Genomic DNA, 19,207 nt, shown 5'->3' on the forward strand with positions numbered 1-19,207 from the left:
GTCGTCACGTTTTTTTAATTTATATTTTCAATGAGGTAAACAAAGACACAAATGCGTGTCCATTGTGCTGTATATGTACAAAAAAAAAAAAAAAAAAAAAAAAAAAAAAACAGGAAAATGCACAATAGATAAGAAACATATTTTTAATGACATTTTGAAAATTTTCTGCATACAATTGCATACTATTGCTAATATGATCTCGAAAGACCCAGCCAGAGAAGTTTCTCCGAAGCTAAAGGATTTCAAGATCCTGTGACTGGTAATGGTAAGCTTGAGCTTCTCTACCGCACTTGTCAGCTGTGCTTTGGCGAACATGCCGCTATTTCGATATTGTTTTACGACTGATGCAGCCTCGGTTCATTATTGCACTTACAAAATTACTGGCCCTTAACTAATACAAGGTAGTAGACGCGGTAAAGATCAGGTGATGCAGATTCTTTAACCTTACTTAAACATTAGCAGTTCTACTAGACCGAATTATGCCTAACCGAGTTGTGCCTATTAAAAATCAGTTAATACAATACAGGGCGTTGTGTCCTGGGTACAAAGGAAAATTTTGGACAGACAATTGCAAGATGAGGACAGAACTGATTTGAAAAAAGAGAGAAAAGGTTATTGTATCTTATACCTAAACTGTTCTTTCTACCGCACATGGCGTTACTTAGCCCCAGGAACCGTTCGTTTACCTTGAACCAACGCCAAAGGTAACAGATCTGAATGCCAGGTTTTCCACCTGTACATTTTTAAAACACAGAGGAGAATAACGGCTGGCTAACTCATAACAATATATTCATAAATGTCTTTGCTCTTTTACGTACATGATAACTGATAGTACTAGTCCTTTAATTCCTTCTGCTAGAGTATTTGAGACATAAATATGGAAGCTACGTTTAACCTACTTAATGACAATGAAAGGACGTATCTCAACATTTTAAACTCCATTTTCTGTTACTCAGTTGTCTGATTTTACTTATTAAAATATATCGTAAGGATATTAGCATTGGCATTTGATGTAAGAGTAAGCACTTTACAGGCATGCGGTATAAGCAAGCGAAACTAACTCGAGTCCCCTGAAAAAAAAAAGAATACACTGCAATGTACAGGTTAGATTATCACGATCAATATAAATTTGATTTTTGACACAGATGCGACTTGGATGACAAGTAATGGATATTACATGGAATAGTGGAACTAGAGTACTCTTGCCCCACTATACGTATACCATGTGCTGGGTAAAAGGCATAACTAAAAGCTTTGAGATGGTTCTGTCGTCAAATTAAATAATTGATGCACAAATCCTGGTCTATATCAAGGGACCCCAGTCTACGAGATCTCATGTACCGTAGACGTAGAGCTTATAAACAATCATGGTTAGAACGAATTTTCGAAGGTCAGAGATTACACGTGAAGGAAATTAGCTAATATAAAAAGGCTTGCCCACAGCTATGGTAATTTCTGAGGCTAAACTTTCGAATAAAAGTGAAAACAACTTTTGATCATGTCATTTATAATTGCATTAAATAAAATCAAGGGCGGACCAAGGGTCTCAGAAAACAAGAAAGGGCGCACAAATTGATTGTATGCTAAACGATTCCAACCGAAGGTTGAAAGATCTTGGGGGCTCTTTACAAGTTTTAAAAATACAATTACGGTATTGTGCAACCTGTGTTACCAAATCATCGTGTAATACAACGTAGACCAATCTGCAAATATAAATAACGATAAAGGTACAACAAAGGCAAATCAATTCGACCAAAGAAGAATGCCTTTGTTTTCAATTAAGACAGATGTTTGCAGATATTATCTTAAATGAGGCACGTTAATTTGCGTTTGAAAATCCTCTGCTATTTTTTTTTTTGTAATATATACCAACGGAATTGATTCATTGGCGACAGAAGGAATATGTATTACGCTTATAGTGCACTCACAGTTAACAATCTAAACTTACATTTATACATATGTACAGTCAATAAATATGTGTCTACGATCTCTAAATACATGTATATCAATATTCATGTTGTGTAGACAGTCACGCGAAGTAATTACGTTGATTTTCAGCACAAGATAGAAACAACTGCGACAGTTAACAAGATCGTGTCGTTGTTTGTCTCCAAAACAGATGGAAGCGACGATTTCTGTCAAGTTCCATTAAGAAAAGTCATGTGCAAATTTCCCATGAATAATGACGTTCAAAGAAACCACTGGCACTGTTTCTCAAAGGTTTTTTGCCGCTGTTTTTCACAGTCTTGGCCTTAAAAGAAGGACACCACAGAAAAGAGTGTCCAGACGTCAACATGTATTTTACCTTCTAACTAACCAACGTATTGGCCATGAATAAGTCATGAACTAAACACCAGTCCTTACTGAAAGTGGCAATTCAAATATCAAGTAGGCCGTTGGCATGAATTACCAAGCTCGTCGTTAGCACAGAAACATAATTAGGTCCTTGACACCCAATGAAGGCCACAAAAACCTTCCATAAGGTCACTGTGTGAACGTAGGTCACAAATAGCTGGAAGCAGGTCACAGTTACCTGTGATAGTGTGTCAATGGCACATCTTTTAATAGGTCATAAACACCTGTATATTGTTTTCACCGTGACACACGTTTTACAATTCACTTCACAGCACCATTTGAAAACGCATCTGCAATTTTCTCTAACTGTCATTTGGAATTTCTTGAAGCCTCTTCCGCAGCACAGAATATCACAACCGCCCACTCCTTTTGACAGTGGGTCACAGTCTCTGTCGCGCGTCCCCAGGGACCCCACTCTCCTGTTGGGTTTGCAAAAATCAGGAGAGTTCTCAGAGTATATTAAATCTTCCGACGCTGGATGCTTCACTGTTATGTCCTCCGGCATTAAGCTTTTGCCATCATTCGAGCCAATCATTTTCGTAGCACCATCAAATTTTTCTTTTAATATATTCCCTACATCGTTAAAGATGGGCATTTTCCTCCAGCATGTCTTTAATGCACAAGATCCAGAGAGACCATGGCATTTACATTCTTTTCTCATGTGGTTTTGAACGGCCTGGAACAAATACAAATATAGTTTGTAACATTTCAAATGGATATTAGATTTATGCTTAAAAACTGTAACTCAAAGTGTTGATGTGGAATACTGAATTTTAAAATAGCGTAAAAAATCATAATACATTGAAAAACTGAATAAAGTCAATAAACGTGAAAAAGATAAGATAAACTAAGATAGAATAAAACGATTTAAGTATATTTGATAATCTATGTAAACACATAAAAATGCATTCCTAAAACATTTTATCTTTAAGAAATTAATTAAAAGCATGACTTATTGGTCAGTAAAATTAACACCGTTGGGTATATCCTGTAATTTGTTTTTCGAAGGGGAACCTGGAAATTTGAATAACATGCTCCTTACAGACAACACGTGAAGGTAACTATCAGCAAAATCAGTATAACTTTTGAAGTTAGGTTATTGTTGACCTGTTTTAGCATCAAAGGCAAATGCGTCAGAGAGGGAATTATACAGAAGGCTTGTATTTGAAGTTTCGCTGGGACAAAAAACGTAAATGTCATGCATAGTTTTTACAAATCATTTCAAGAATATGCAATTTTTTTTCGATTAACGTGCAGGCCAAGTTGGAGATACTTTGCGGTCAAATATTATCGCTTTTTATAATAAGCCATTTTTTTGCTGCATTAACTGACTTAGGCAAACATATTCCCCAGAATATTAGCGTTATAAAAGGAAATTGATACCAAAGTTAGTTGTAATCGGATGAATTGGCAACTCCGCGAATTCACAAGCTTCTCGTTGTTGTTCTATACGGGATTGGGGGCGCAAAACGCTGGTGTTTATCCAGATAAATGAGATACAGAAGTGCAGGCCACAAAACCTACTGAGCGCGGGAACAATGATAGATAGGACTCGTCTGCTTGCAAACGATTGTCCGCCAGCTCACAAATGATTGGCGGATTGTCGAGACTGACGGCAGGAATCTATTGACGTGGGACCAACTCTTTTCAATCGCAAAGGTGATAAATAGATATAGATTTTCAATTAAAATACTTTGGTTTGGGATTCAGAAGAAAGAAATGAAGGGTCTCTTTTGTACTGCGTTTCTGATCGTTCTCTGGAACCAGGGTTTGGCCATCCGACCCCGTGTGAATGTTCCTTTTTTTGATGTTTATCGCCAACCCAAGGGTCACGTCGAGCAGGGAAACGGCGTAGGGGAGCCAACCGCAACGCCAACGACTCTCAGCAAAATTACACTGTGCACTAACTGGTAAGTCTTTATTTTATTTCTCTATTTCAGTTTAAGATAATAAATTCTTGCACGGCGTTAGATTCAAGTACGCAAAACGTCAATGGCCGCGTTTTTGCGTTTAGCTACGTTTTCTCACGGGCAGACAATCGGCTTCATGGTAAACTGTTGCACAAACCTAATAAACAATCATGGGGATCTGTCCAAAATGACAAGATAAAGGTTTTTCGAAACAGATGTTTAACTATCACAGGAGTCAAAGTAGTGATCGTGCTCGGAACACATCATGCAGAATGCGACTCAACAACATTTATAGTTTCCGTGGGAGTTGGCACAGTTTGGATGCCAGAAAAATTGGTTCTGTTCGAAAGCCATCTGCAAACAATACTAGTTGCATATACGCCAACTGTGGCAGTAAAGGGAAACAGACACAGCCGCAGGTGATATAACTGTGTAAAAGTTCCTGCTTGCGTGTGGGTAGAAGGCTGGGAAGCAGGGATACGCATGCTTTGGTTAGTCGATCAATTTACTTCCTGGAAAACGGAGTCTGGGAAAATTTCGTACGTAATTAAACTACACGTTGTATATGTACTAATGACAGTGAATGATCAGCTATAGCTGTAGCAGACGCACCATAGCCTTTTTCAAAATGATCCTCTGTGTACTAAGGTGTGGTTATATCCAAGTCCCATATTGCCCAACACATGCTCTTGATTTAGGGAGCGGGGACGTCGTTGGCGGGCTACCTTAAACCGTGACTGCCCTCTCTAGGAATCCACGACTGTGTAAACCGGTTTGTTTTGTTTGGGGTGTAGAAGCAGAATGTGAATACAAGTGCGATCAATACTTGATTTGTTAGTACTTTAAATGCACTATGTATGTTCTTACGCTCCCTCCTCTTATCATTTAGAGTATTTTCCTTTTCGGTGGTATATTAAAACGATCGTACACAAACTTATATTTGTTTTCTGTAGAGTGTCCGCAGAATTAGAACCCAACATAAGAACATTAAAGAGTTTTGCCACTTTGGTGTTATTTCATCTTTTTTGGCACATTTATGAAAAACAATTTAAAAGTTTGTATAAAGTCTGGTTAAAACTTGCAAAAGTATTGCATGATTACCTCTACTGTAATCCAAGTTTTGTTCGCACTGCCATCTATGTGGCGAGGTGTTATGTCACTTAATTAAGGGACGTTATAATGAGGCTTTCTAAAGTGATATCTCTTAGATATTAATATGACACCAACCCATAGCAAAACGAAAAGTTTGCAGCAATATTTCAGCAACGAGTTTGCAAGAATTCTATTGCCGCTTATTTGCAGTCATATTGCAGCAAATTTGCAAGAAAAAATTGCAGTTTGAAGCAATATTGTAGTATATTTGCTGCAAAATCGCTACGAATTTGCAGCAGGTCTGATATTTTGCTAAGGGAATTTCTTATTGTGAACAACATCGCAGTTACAGTACTTGCAACACTTCTATAACCTCTATTCAGCATCCTTTAATCATGGGGAATTGTAACAGATATATGCAAATTGAAACAAATATTAGTTTGATTTAATGAAGCGATTAAGTAAAGTCTAGTTCATTGTGGCAAGACTCGTTAACAGATCGATTTTCTATTCATAAAATGACCATTTGTCTCAGTGTGATTTTATTGACATTACAATAAAAATCTATTAACCGAACTAAATAAGCAATGAGAAAACTCATAATTTTTTAACGTTACTTAAAAATAACTGCTGACAAAAAAAAAAAAAAAAAAAAAAAAAAAAAAAAAAAAATCTAGTAAAATAATTATTTTAACTGTTCAGTGTTTTGGACAAAATGCTGGTTAAATTTAATCTTTCGAAAACTTTTATAACAAAGCGGCATCTAAACTGTCATGTGATTTACAATTGAGACGAACAAAAGATAATTCAGATTTTAAACGGATAAATAGCATTGCTGAATTTCTTTTGAGATTAAACTTCATTGCAGTGGTGAGGTATATTTATCAAATTGATATATGAATGAAGGCTCCCTGGTGTCCAAACAAATATAATTTGGAAGGATTTCTTTTAAAATTTAGGCCATTAGGACCATTTCAATGAACTTAATTTGTTACAAACGTCACGGGATTCCAATTCTATCCCTACCCATATTACACTTGATGAAATGTTAGAAATAAACCCGAGTCATCAATGTCTTTATACCTCTTCAAGCGGAGAAAAGGCAATATTGAAGTCAGTGGGTAAAACATTTTGGCATTGTTCAAATTGAAAGAATCTTTCTCTCGATCCCTATTAAAACTATTACAATAACCCCTCGGTTGTAAATACCTTCTCTGAAGCGAATGAATTGTCGTGGTTTCAAATTTGAACCCATGGGAAGCAAGCATCTTCAGCTGGGACTATTTCTTATATACTTATTATCCTCATTATCCTCATTTTTATTTTTCCACATATGATTGTACTTAGTTCACGAATTTTCGTTTTTTTTTTTTTATCTGTTCAAACATGTAAAAAAAAAAACGGGATCAACAGAAATACCACCCATATGTCACCGGACTATTACTCACTAAAAATTCCTGATGTTTGACAGAGTGATGTCAGAAATTGATAGCTTCAAAGAGGGTCTTGGTGCACAAGAAAGTGTCAGTTCACGTCAGTGCGCCTCCGAAATCCGCATTACAACGTTTTGGTTGTTCGCCCAAAGTGGTAACTCATCCCTTCGTGACGCACCGTGCTCCTCACCCACGCACCCCAACTTTGCAAACCACAACACAAAATTATAATCTAAAACCCCAGTTTAAATTTCATTCACCACTGCGTTGCTAAATATAAATTCCTGGGAATATAAATAGGCTTGCTTTATCTGAGGCGCATCCTGTGAGTAAATATTGTGTTTGAAGGGGGATGTGATAAGGCTGTTGCATCAGGTTCATTGTTACATGCGTTTTGACGTATATGGCCGTGTCGGACACTGTTTTACTAGTGCGCTTTGTAAAAAGCTCTTGCATTGAGGTTATGCATTACAGGGTGTAACGAATAAGCGACTTGGGCGATCTCTTCAACTTTTTTAAAAGTCAGATCATGTTTTGACACGAGAAACAGGAGTTTCCTTCCATGGTGAAATTTATCAATCTTGTTCCTAGGTCTCTGTTTATAATGTTAGCAGACATTATCAATTAGTGCTGTCCGCATCGAGCACCCCGCTGTCTAGTCCGTACAAGAAATTAGCTATATTCAGGAAAGTCTTTTTTTTTACGAAATAATTTGTGTTCAGCCTCCCCCTACCCGCCTCCTGATTGGCACTGCTCCATGGTCTAGCCATACATCAAATACGCAAATCGTCTGCCTGTATAATTCTGTCAACACGAAGGCGTAACCAAGCACAGGCAGCACACTGCTAACATGAGAAAGGAAATTTTGGGAGAACAGGGCAATATAAATCAGACGCTTGATGCTTGCTTCTTCTAGCCTTGTCGAAAATTATATGCGCCACCTTTTAATAAGATGCTGTCAAAATGAGAATTAAATTTTATTTTAAAACACAAAGTTAAAACACAAAGCGCATATGAATTGCATGTTTACGCGTTCCGTTTATCGGTTTCAAAGATTTTGAAAACCTGAATTTTGAAATCGCCTCAGCATTTTTTCAGTTCTAAAATACGTACCGCTTAGTCACAGTAACTTAATTCTTCTGTCTCTGACTAATATCATCATGACTAGTTTTAATTCATTATTGGGTTCGGAAGGGTGTGGGCGCTCAAAAGTTTATCACTCTTTGAGGTAATTTTCACTTTATCAACATCATTCTTAATTAATGATGGGATGAAAAGCAAGTCAACATGTTTTTGTGGGCAATACATTTGAATCAAACATCAGCTCATGGGCAATAAACTTAAATGTTTGAGTGTTATTATTCTATATATGAGATAATCCATATCAAGACTTACTGTATGCCAGGCTCCACAATATTGTCATAATAATGCAAAACTGCATTGACATTGTAAAAGTGAAAAATAAATAAGAAATGGTAAAAGGAATGAATAAGAAATAAGAAAAGTAAGGCGGATTTAAAGTGGCTTTTTCAAAGGACTTGCATGTTGCAGCAAGGTGAAAGACGATCCGAAACAAACAGGCCTAGCCTAAATATCATAACTGAACGCTGACAGCTACAGCAATAAGGACCTGTTGATGGATAAATTCGCAGGGTTGCCAATACTTAAACGAAATGTCAAGATTTTTGGCAGTAAAAATATAATAAAATACTCGGGCACTTAAAAAGAATCGAACGGCGGCATATTAGAGCAGATTGGGCAGCTTGCCATTTTATTTTTTTTACTTACATGTAGAAGGGTTGGTAGGGCATTTTGGATTAAAGAAAAAGCCTTTTGAATTTATAATGAACCATAGGTGGGGGGAAAGGTAACTGAAAAAGAGACGTTTAGCAAAATCCCATGTCTTATCTCACTCACCAATCGACCTGCTTCGTTATTATGTAACTGTATTAATGTCCTCATGTCGTTTTGTCTCTTTTTCCGCCTGGCATCCATGAATGCTTTTGATTTTAAATATCCGAATTCCACATTGTCCCCGCATCCTCCCCACTCCCATTCTCCATCTGTCTTAAAATCGCGTATTTTGACGTCAGCGCACGTGCACTGAAGTAGCAAACCCATGCTGCACGCTTGTGTCACTGAATAGACCACGCCTGCCGCCGTTACTGCAAACACAAATGCAGTCTCTCTAGTATCTGAAAAAAATATTTGAATATTTCATTATAATGATACAAATCAAACTCTCTCTCTCTCTCTCTCTCTCTCTCTCTCTCTCTCTCTCTGTGTGTGTGTGTGTGTGTGTGCACGCACGCGCGCGAGCTTATGTGTGTGGGTGTGCGAATGAGGAGAGATGAAGTGAAGGTCTTATTCGTCGCACCTACCGCATTTGTAAACTAAAAGCAAACTCTTTAGGTTATACTGTATGTGGTGCATTTCCAGAGTCTTCAAGGTGAAGTATAAGAAAATGAAATTTAACAAAATTACTTTTCAAATGTAGACACTCGCCCAACTAAAGAGCTAACATAAAGGTATTAAGGAATCGTCATAAAACCAACTGGAAATTAGCTACATAAAAGTTGAACATTTATGTATGAAAATGCATCGGGATATAGTTATCATACAGAAAGTCAACAGAATCATTTTAGACGTTTACAATAATAAATATATCGTGCTTCGTCCTGAGCGATGCCACTTTTCCTATCACATCTTTTCCTTCGAACTTCTGACTGTTAAAAAATAGAACAGATGAAAAAATGAAGCACTTCATCCTGCAACTTGTTTTACACGTTTTCTAAACTATTTCGTTGCCCTTTCCAAAGTACCATGTGTGCATTGGCTGGAGAGTATGAGGGTATATGTATGTGCATTCTTTCGAAGCTTCTGGCCAATGTGAGAGCAAAAATCCCTTGTGTATCACACGTGGAATGAAAACCTTTAGTACAATATTCACTGTAAAAAGTTGGACAAACTTCACAGCAGACTTGGAGAAATTCAATAATTGAATACAATCTCAAAGAAAAATGTCTAACTTAAATGATCAAACAAACAATTCCTGGGATAAGGATTGTTAAACTATTCAAATATGCTCTCTAGTCCCGTGTCAGAAACAATGACCATAACAAATATAAAGACAAAATTTTACTCGTATAATGATAACATTAATAATAAATCACCGAAACGAATGTTTTCTTTTTTATATGAAACTTCTATATGAACTTCCAATAGGCCAAACAGAATAAATGTGCACATATCTAACCGAGATCAAGTAGGAAAAATTATTTATTGCTGAATAAAATAACATTTTACTATATTGTTAAAATATATATGAATAACCAAACTAACCAATATTTCAGCCCAATACGACTGCCCATACTTCTTGAAAGGAAACATAAATTAATTTAAATTAATTAGTCGGATTCCGGGACGCCTCTCGGTTTTACATCCGGAAGACCCGCAAATTAACATATTTGATTTATCTTCTCTGCTTTTAAAGTTTATCATTAATAGCTTGTTTATTTATGCCCAACTCTTCGCCCTACGATGTAATTGATTGGGATCATGCTCATAATTGAATTCCGTGGTTGCACTCGGATACAGAGTACAACATTCGGAGTACCCACAGGCGTCTATTAGAACTTTATGGAAAAAGTGTGTATGGGTTGCTCGTTAAAAATAACTCCGAGAAGAAAACATCCTTTGCCTTCTAGCAGAAACGAGCCTCTCCCAAACGACTAGGTTATGATTTTGCAGCTTGGCGTTGCGCATTTGTCTATATGACTTTTTTAAATTAACACCGTTTTCTAGTTTTCCTGGCTGTTTTACTACATGTACAATTTCTCCTGTTTTTAAAATCATGATGTCTTTTTTTTAAGTGCATTTTTTTTCATGTTTGGCAAAAATGAGGTGTTCTATTTTGAAACGTATATTTCCCAATATCTCAAGTTTCAATTCAGAATTTGTGCATGCTTAACTAGTTTTAGTTATATTGGTTAAATTTTATGAAATAACCAAAGGGCGGACTTCATATCAAAATATCAATCTTGAATTTTATTTCACAAATATTTATCTAGAATTAAATTCCTAAAATTCCCCGTTTCATTAAGAATTTTCTTCAACATCAAACCAGTAGAAGTCAAGGTGCGCTCTATATTTGCAGATCCTAATTAAGTTAATAGAAACGAGCAACAAGTGAGCCGACCATATTGCACGGCCGACTGCAGAGTGCGCTACAATCAGATCAATTTAATTTAAAAAACATGTGAGGGAGTTTTCAACCTGGCGTGAATCTTGACTTGCAGCGTGTATAGAGAAACAAAGCGTGTTGCTTGTCTAGGGCGACCTGCGGGCAACAACAGACCATGTTTTGAGACAGTGAGGAATGCGGCTTCTTGCTGCGAAAAGGCAGTGTTTTATTATTTTATTTTCTTTCATGTTAACTTATCGAATCAACCCTAGATAAATAGTTGCGTGCCCGCGCTGGTGCAACCAAATGTTTATCTTCAGATCGAGAAGATATCTTGTATCCCCAATTGTTGCGTTAAGTTTTTCTACACCAAATGTATCAAAGAATGAATAGATTTTTGTAAGTGGATTCAATGACGGATAAGATTGCAAATAGGCGAATGGATATGAGAACAAATAAGCCCTAGTAAAAGTTTTCTTTTAAGAAAAAAAGTCTCGCAAAACAAATATCGATTTAAATTTGACAATGCTGCAATATTATATCGGGGCCAGCTGAGTAAAACAAAACAAATAAACAAATACCATTCACCAAATATTTGTTTCAGGTCAATATTTCGAAATTAAAAATACCCCATTCGAGTACGCTAACAACTGCCCTGTATATATCACGCTTGCATATTTTAATACGTCTCCTCAAATGAAAACCAGATCAAGTGCATACGTTTTTTTTTCTACTACAGAATTGTCCCGCGGGGAAAGAGTCGGCAGTGTGCTTGTACAACACGCTTTGTACACAGTTTCTCTCTGACCACGAGTAACCTCAAAGCATATGAAAAAATCAGCAAATTTGATACAGCGTAAACTGAAAGCAGAAAGAGTAGGGAGAGCCCGGTGGTAACGCTGCTTGTCCTACTTCTGCCCTGAAGTTTTACGTCCAGAAAGATTCGTGAAGTTTACGTCATATTTTCATTAAAAAGAAAGCTGCTAAAGCAAGTGTGTTTTCCACCACATGGTTGAGTTTAAGGGAATCCAACTCTCCAGAGAGTCATACCGTTAAGCACTTAATTTCATGCAAGCTTAATATTAATCACTTGTTGCATCGATAGTTGCGTCATAGTAAATACACATATTTTTACAATTAATTGGGAGAGAGAGAGAGGGAGAGGGAGAGAGAGAGAGAGAGAGGGGGGGGGGGGACGGGGGGCAGAAAGATAACGTGGCTTGACTTTTTACATTTGAATATTTCACATTTGCATTAGGTTGATAAATTTCGTTAACACTCTCATGATAAATGGCCAAAATGAACAATAGAAATATTTTGATCACAGTAATCGAGCGCTCCTAATTAGACGTCAGTTGTAACTTCACAAAAAGCATAAATCGCCCATCTGATTGTTCTTAATAAGAGTAGGATATTAATTGCTTCCAATTAATTAGGTTTCCATGCCTTGTTCTGGCGACTGGTAAGAAATAATTTGTATTATAGATGCGTGCAGACATATTCATTACATTCAACTGCCCTTCCATTTACTTGTGATGTAACAGGTAATGTAATACAGTATTCCCCAGATATTTGATTTCCATTTTGATAGGGAGGGATGAAGCCAAAAGACGAATGATTATGAGTTGGGACCAGTTCTCATTCCTCTTCAAACTAATTTTTCAAAATGTTTGCTTTCGTTTGATGTAATCGGGCACATTTCTTTGACTAAAGACACAGAAATAAATGCCAAGGGAAATAACCAAATTTAGCTTCGTATCATTAAATTATCTTATTTCTAAATATCCAGATATGATATTAAAATGTCCACCACGATTTTCAGGTCCTAGTTTATATTGACAGGCACTCATTAAAAGAGTCAGGCTTCGTATATAGCTTTATTCACACACTTGAAACTAAGCAGATCTCACCGAAGTTAACAAGGCGAAGGGATTGTTGGCGGAGATTTGACAGCCCCGTGTCAACACTAGACAGTAGCTATGTGTGGCCCGGCCATAGAAACTTTCAATTTAGAGCAATTAACAAATCCACACGAGACCCTAGGGCAGAATTGTGTGTACATTTTTCAGCTGATGTTTCAAGTATGATACACATCTAATGGACAATAGCAAACTATCGGAATTAGACAAAATGTAAACTTTGGTAAGTGCGTAGATACACAAGCACTACGACTGTGGCGTATGGGAGGTTCCAAAGTCGGACCTTTGTATTATGGAATGAAGTTTCTTATTAACTTTTTGAAAAAAAACATTGAAAAAAAACTCGTTTGAGATTTCATCAGAAATTACAATACTGCGCAATAATTCGACAGGGGGCAACTGAGATGATGTGGCAGAAACGCGTGCGGCCGGGATTGCTATAATGGGTGGTCGGGCCTTTTTCTCCAATTTTCTGAAATTGCAGTGAGACTGTATCTGAAACTTACCGAAGTAAGTTCACAACGCCTACGGCACCGTTACCATCTAACCCACCACCATATGTCGTTGTCAATAATATCTGTTGTGAGCTTTGGGTAATTCACCTGACTAAGGAAGTCGAAACAGACGTTTCTGTCTTGTAATAAACCCCAGAAATGAAAGGGAAAAAAAGCCGAAGGATCCCAAATTCCAGACCCATTGCATGGGTCTACGGTGTACGCACTCAAAAATATTGGAGCATTCTGTGTCACGAAGGACACGGCTAAGAAGTTAGTTTTAATACTGAGTGACAGCAGCAAACTGAGCGCATTTGAATCGTAATCCAAAGAATGCATCTAGGATTGGTTATGAAGAACGATACTATAACTCTTCAGTAACAAAAACGACAAAAAACTTTTTAACATAGAACCTTCAGTCAGTTCTACTTGGCTTGTGGCTTGACTTTCTGACTTGCCTCTTTGTTCTTCTATTTTTATTTCATATATTTTTTCATGGATGATTAATACATCAATATATCGTTTTGCAATATATTGTTCGGATATGATTATAGCATTATCACATTAAATCTAATTTCATTCTTTATTTACTAAAGACAGCTGCATTGTTGAAAGCAATGGGTCTTTTTTAATACAAACGATTCGACAAAGATAGAAGGGTGTCTTTCGGTCTCCTTGGAACATTGTCGAACGAATTTAGTTTTTATCTCTTATGAAAGAAGTGTACGAAAAACTGTTCACTTTTAAGAGTACCTTCTTTCGCTTGGCCAAAATATTTGATCATAATTTTTGGGGAGCGGTAACAGTTCTCTAAAACAAATAGAATTTCAAAACGAACCACCAACTTCTTATTTTCACATGTAATTTAGGTACCTTAAGTTTATAATAGAATTCATTCGTTCCTATATCTCACCAAATAAAATGCAGTGACTGCAGTTGGAAGGCATAAGGAAAGGATGTTAGGTACAGTCAAAATATAACCTAGGCCATAATAGGGCCTAATTAGCTTTACAGCTCAATCACTAAATACGAGAGAGAGAGAGAGAGAGAGAGAGAGAGAAAGGTGACAATTTCTTAAAGACGGTTTTAATAACAATATATATACATGTATATTCTTAAAAACCTGACTTTACCTAAATTGAGTATGCGCCCAAATGACTTGTGCTGCGTAGAGCAGTTCCACTTCCTGTGGCGAAACTGAAATTGGCACTGAGCAAGGGCGAGTTGGGCCCCCTTGGCCACCTGCGAAACCACTTCGGGTTCTTTCTGGCAAATTTCTTGCTGCTTGCCGACCAGTCTTCGGGTTTTCCGACAAATACTGTTGGGGTCCATAACCAGTGGGCTTCCCACCGCCCTGGAATGTATAAAAGACCTAGTAAAATAAAATTAAGTCTTATTTTATCATAATTACGCTCTCCCCCACTTCTCTCTCTCTTTTAATTGAAAACAGTCCCAAAATCTCTCTTTTAATTGAGAACAACCCCCAAATCTCTCCCGCTTTCTTATCAAACAATCATTCTTATCATTACCTAAATATTAAAAACAAATTATTCAGAATGCAGTCATTGTACATGTAATTTGTCTGTGTGTGTGATTCTTATTTAACAAAATACAAGAAACCGCGTGATTAATTTTGATTGTTTTTCTGTCTGGTATGCACAAAATAAGGCGGCCCTTTTCAAGTGACAACTATGAAATATATTAAGTATATCGCTTCACACCTTCTTAACCCGAGATATAAAACTACTTCATAAATATTCTTCACTACTTCATAAAGTGCTTTGATAGTCTGTTTTACCGCTAAAGGACTGTTATAGTACCCTTCCCTTGGTTAAGTGGTGGTTAAGGAAAAGATGCAAAGATGAATATTTTATTGCCATTTCCCAAACCATTAATCAAACCAATGTTAGGTAAGTTGGCTTTGTGAAAGTTCTATTTCGTCAACGCGTACCCGGGACTTTTTGATAGATTTTATATCTGTCGTTCCCATTCAAACATAATTGTATAAGTATTCCATCGCAACTCATTACAGAAAAGTCTGTTGGGAAAGCTTGTCTGTGTTTGATGTCCTCACCCTGCTAGTCTTGTAAATACCACAGAAAATCATCAAGCACAACTTAACTAAGTCTTTATCTGATTTTACAAATTACAAAATCAATTCATTTCTAGTGAAAAGAAAATACAAGGAAGTATATTATTTTAGTATCGTTTCTAAGGTGTGTATATATACGTATGTATGTAAAAATATGTGCTAAAATGTTTATTAGCCTTCCTGCTATTGAAAGCTACAAGGTAGAGTGTAATCTAAGTTTCCCTGGTTTAAAAGAAGCTACAGTGTGATATTTCATAATATTTAGGTCTCAAGACTCCATTCTATATATACATGACGTAACTCTTTCTTTAAGGGGAGTCGTTTACAATACGTAATCCGCCATATTGAAAGTCTTATACATGTAGATGTAAGTCAATGGTCATAGGAATCATACATCTAAGGGACTGAAATATAATTGTCGACACATATTTATGGTTGAAAGTCTTCCACGAGTCCATAAATGTTTAAATGTTTTTGTCAGAAATGAGTACAGATGCGAGGCGGTTTTGATATGAAGGGTTGTAAACATATAATTGGATTTGACGAGAAACCGTGCAGTTCGTGGGCCCATGTTGCCATCGCTTCAACATTATTTGGTTGTTACTCTGGCATACCATGCGATTGTGTAGTCTATACTGTTGTTGCATACATTTCGGCTTTACCATCAGCCCCCACATTTCCCTCTGGGGAAGTTCTCTGATTTGGGGCTAATTTAATACTTCTGTCCAGTAACAGGGCTTAAAATAACAAGCAGTGCTTCCTCGTCGTATGCATCTGTGTCCACTACGGGGCATGCCGACGTCGTATCGCTTTTTTTTGGTTACCGCCATCATTTTATGTGTACTCTTAACATTTCCTTCTTTTTTTAACTGTTCTTCCCTTCAAAATCGGCTCGGGAGTAGAACTTTTGACACAAGGTGCTCATAAACAACCAGTTACTTCATACTTTTCATAATTGAATCAAGTTCAGCGAAGTCCCTCGATCGCTACATACATAATATATAGACTGCGAGGATTGCATGATATTGCATCGGTACCAAGTATAAAGAACATTGCCAGGAGAAGAGGTAATCAAATATGGCCAGATACTCAAGGGAGTCTAGGGATTCCAATCTCGTCTCTCAGAGTCTGAGGATTTACGCTCGGGCCCTTGCCTCCGCTTTTAACAGTCTGAGATAACGGGTAATTGGCACAGAATTATCTCAATTTACGACGAAGCGCTCCTTTCCTTTTTGCTGGGAAAGAGATTAAAATCAGCCATCCATTATTAAGGGCACTTTGCTGTACTTGACTATGAATTTAAAAAAAGTCTACATTAAGGCTACGGGGATCGCGTAAATTTCTAAATTCATCTTTCATAAGATGGTACTCTGCTCGAGAAGAAGCGTCGTTTTTCAGGATCACAATCCGCCCGCCCGCGGCATCAGAGGCAGAAAGTGTATCTCTAAAGCTGCTTCTTTCCAACTTGTTAATTTCAATTTGCATCTACCTGTTACAAAAAGGGCGCACAATTAACCAGTACACGAAACGCATGGCAAGACAGTATAGTGATACCCGATGGGAAGATAGATACATTTAACAAAATACTAGATTAAGGGAGGATATAGACCAAACAAACACTGCTACCTGCTAAAACGAGATTACGGAATCCCGCAGATTTCTCAAGTAGATAGAAAGGTCTACTTACCACCAGACACCTCCTATGTTATCCGGGCACATGAGATAAAAGAATAAGCACACTAAAACTCCCTGAAGATGCATTGTAATCAATCAAGTGCCGTTATTTTTTTCTATCAGAAACCCATAGTCAAAGATAGATCGACCTGAAGACGTAGATCCAGAAGCGCCAGTGCGCCATGAATGTGGTGGCAACAGTAACACATGTAATCATCAGAGCCTGCGGGTCCGCTTTGATGTGTCGAGGAGCCTCTCAGCGAAATCTCTCCAATCTTTCTCCCTGCCTCTTCAACTCCCTCGCCCGCTGTTCTTCGGTTTAGTGCAAATACAAACAAATTATGGTAGATGATTGGCCTAACGGAGTGAGTTTCGTAAATATGCCAATCACGGGAGCACGTCGATGAGCCAAGCGAGGAGACAGTGAATGCTTGATTCAGTTCCGGGAGGTCAAACACTTCGTCAGAGCAGGCTGGAATTCATTCCTGTCAATTTTACTACCCCATATTTTCATCAAAAGCCTTGGAATTACGTAATTGTGCAGCAAACGGTTTTGCCTGAGCAGTGCTGCGTCTTCTCAATGTCAAATACCTAGGGACTTAATGCGCAGCGTCTTAACATTTCTAGGAGGCCGATTTGACCTGAAATTCACGTGGTTCATTATCAAATTAAAATGGCGCGCGGTCCTAATCGAATTCTACTCTTGGAAAGGTTACCCAATGCAATGAACAATGGATAGTGTTTTCTACACAGAAAAAAAAATTATCGGAGAAAATAGCGGAAAACTAATTCGTATTCGTAGATTCGGTCCCTTTATTAATGTCTTTTGTGTCTGGTTCGTGTCACAGTAACGTCCTTTTCACCTTATTATTCAAACATTCCCGTTTCATGCTTTGCGCTTAAATCATATAAACAGATCTTTTATTACAATTGGTGGTATAAAAGAGTCGTTGTCTATTCAGTGCGAAAGGGCCATTAAACCTAGATATTGTGGTAAATATCTCATGACTTTTATGTGAACATACCTGACAAAGCAGCAGCATCTAAAGGTGCAGCACCGTTTCAATCGGCCTGTTTGTTTCAAGTTTGGCCTATGAATATTCCGTCCTATATTTTAATTGTTTACAGTTTGTAAACATCAAAATATAAGCAACGAGAAAAAATAATTACAGAATATGAAATGAGAGAAATTAATAGTTAGGGTATTCAGTTGAATTCAAATTAGTGGTTGAGTTGAATTCAAAATTGAATATTGACCAATCAAAATAAATAAAGAAAGAAAGAAATAAAAACTAAGAAAAACAGAGAAAAAAGGAAATCCTCTGGAAAATTAAGCAAGTTTATTTGTCAGCGAAATTTGAAAAGGAAGACTTCATCAGGTGAACTGTGCTGTACAACCTGCACTTCGAGAGCAACCAGTACAGGTGCGTTGATGGATTCCGATCATTCTCTGCTAACCACTTGTTGAGCCAGTGATAATTGTATAAAGCAAAATAACACATCGAAAAACTGTAGAAATGAAGACGGCATGCGTTGCACGGACTCAGTTCTGGACCCAAAGTTTGCTTTACCAATCATATTAATCGTGTAACTAAGCAAATCGGTTTGGATGGGCTAATTAGGTAAAAGGGCGAAAAAAGAAAGAAAGAAAGACAGAGAACGAGAGGAGAGAGAGAGGGGAGAGAGTTGAATGTCGAAGTATTCCAAAACGTTTCATACAACAATGTATTTTCGTAGTAAATTGCGAAAGGCTATTAAAGCAGAGTTTCCCAGTAGCAAAACACTTAATCACGTGGACTTTGTTTGGTAAAATTAGGTAAAAAGTATATCAGTCCTTTAAACACAATGGCAACTGGAAATCACGCTGGGAACTTACGTTTTATCTTGACACGGCCAATTGAAATAAACATGCCTTATGAACCGTAAATGTCGCGGCCTTATGGTCATTAACCATGTAAGTACTTTAGTGAGGCTTCTCTTTCTTCTTTGGTTATAGATACTTAAACACAAGATGCTCACCCAGGGTTAAAAAGACGAGGACCCCCTGTGTAGTAA

At 37.3% G+C, this 19,207-nt stretch overlaps 2 protein-coding genes across 4 annotated transcripts in view; one reads left to right on the forward strand and one right to left on the reverse strand.

The window, feature by feature from the left end:
• Positions 1-129: 129 nt before the first annotated feature.
• LOC106180551 (protein Wnt-6) lies at positions 130-17,862 on the reverse strand. 2 transcript variants are annotated; one of them, XM_013564560.2, is made up of 4 exons: positions 17,166-17,862; positions 14,520-14,758; positions 8,708-8,985; positions 130-3,031 (listed from the first exon to the last, which is right to left on the reverse strand). In XM_013564560.2, the coding sequence occupies exons 1-4, from the start codon at positions 17,237-17,239 to the stop codon at positions 2,570-2,572; spliced, it is 1,053 nt and encodes a 350-aa protein (XP_013420014.1). In that variant the 5' UTR covers positions 17,240-17,862; the 3' UTR covers positions 130-2,569. The 2 variants fall into 2 exon arrangements, with proteins under 2 accessions (XP_013420014.1, XP_013420015.1); XM_013564561.2 differs by having other exon boundaries at positions 14,520-14,740; positions 17,166-17,861.
• The window catches only part of LOC106180550 (protein Wnt-10a-like), a 35,337-nt gene continuing 20,042 nt past the window's right edge, over positions 3,913-19,207 (forward strand). The window contains exon 1 of one of the 2 annotated variants that reach the window (XM_087004026.1): positions 3,913-4,265. In XM_087004026.1, the coding sequence (XP_086860152.1) occupies positions 4,075-4,265 (191 nt within the window). In that variant the 5' untranslated portion in view covers positions 3,913-4,074. The remainder of the gene's footprint in view (positions 4,266-19,207) is intronic. The other variant, XM_087004027.1, reaches the window with a different exon arrangement.

The sequence above is a fragment of the Lingula anatina genome, chromosome 2, assembly GCF_051362555.1.
Source record: "Lingula anatina isolate TDL-2025a chromosome 2, LinAna3.0, whole genome shotgun sequence".
Classification (NCBI taxonomy): Eukaryota; Metazoa; Brachiopoda; class Lingulata; order Lingulida; family Lingulidae; genus Lingula; species Lingula anatina.

Excerpts from the sequence above, each read along its gene's own strand:
- LOC106180551 (XM_013564560.2), bottom strand. The coding sequence starts at position 17,239 with ATGCATCTTCAGGGAGTTTTAGTGTGCTTATTCTTTTATCTCATGTGC. Across the intron at positions 8,986-14,519 it reads TGGGCGCATACTCAATTTAG|ATACTAGAGAGACTGCATTT; the intron begins GTAAAGTCAGGT and ends TATTTTTTTCAG. Across the intron at positions 3,032-8,707 it reads ATAACGAAGCAGGTCGATTG|GCCGTTCAAAACCACATGAG; the intron begins GTGAGTGAGATA and ends TATTTGTTCCAG.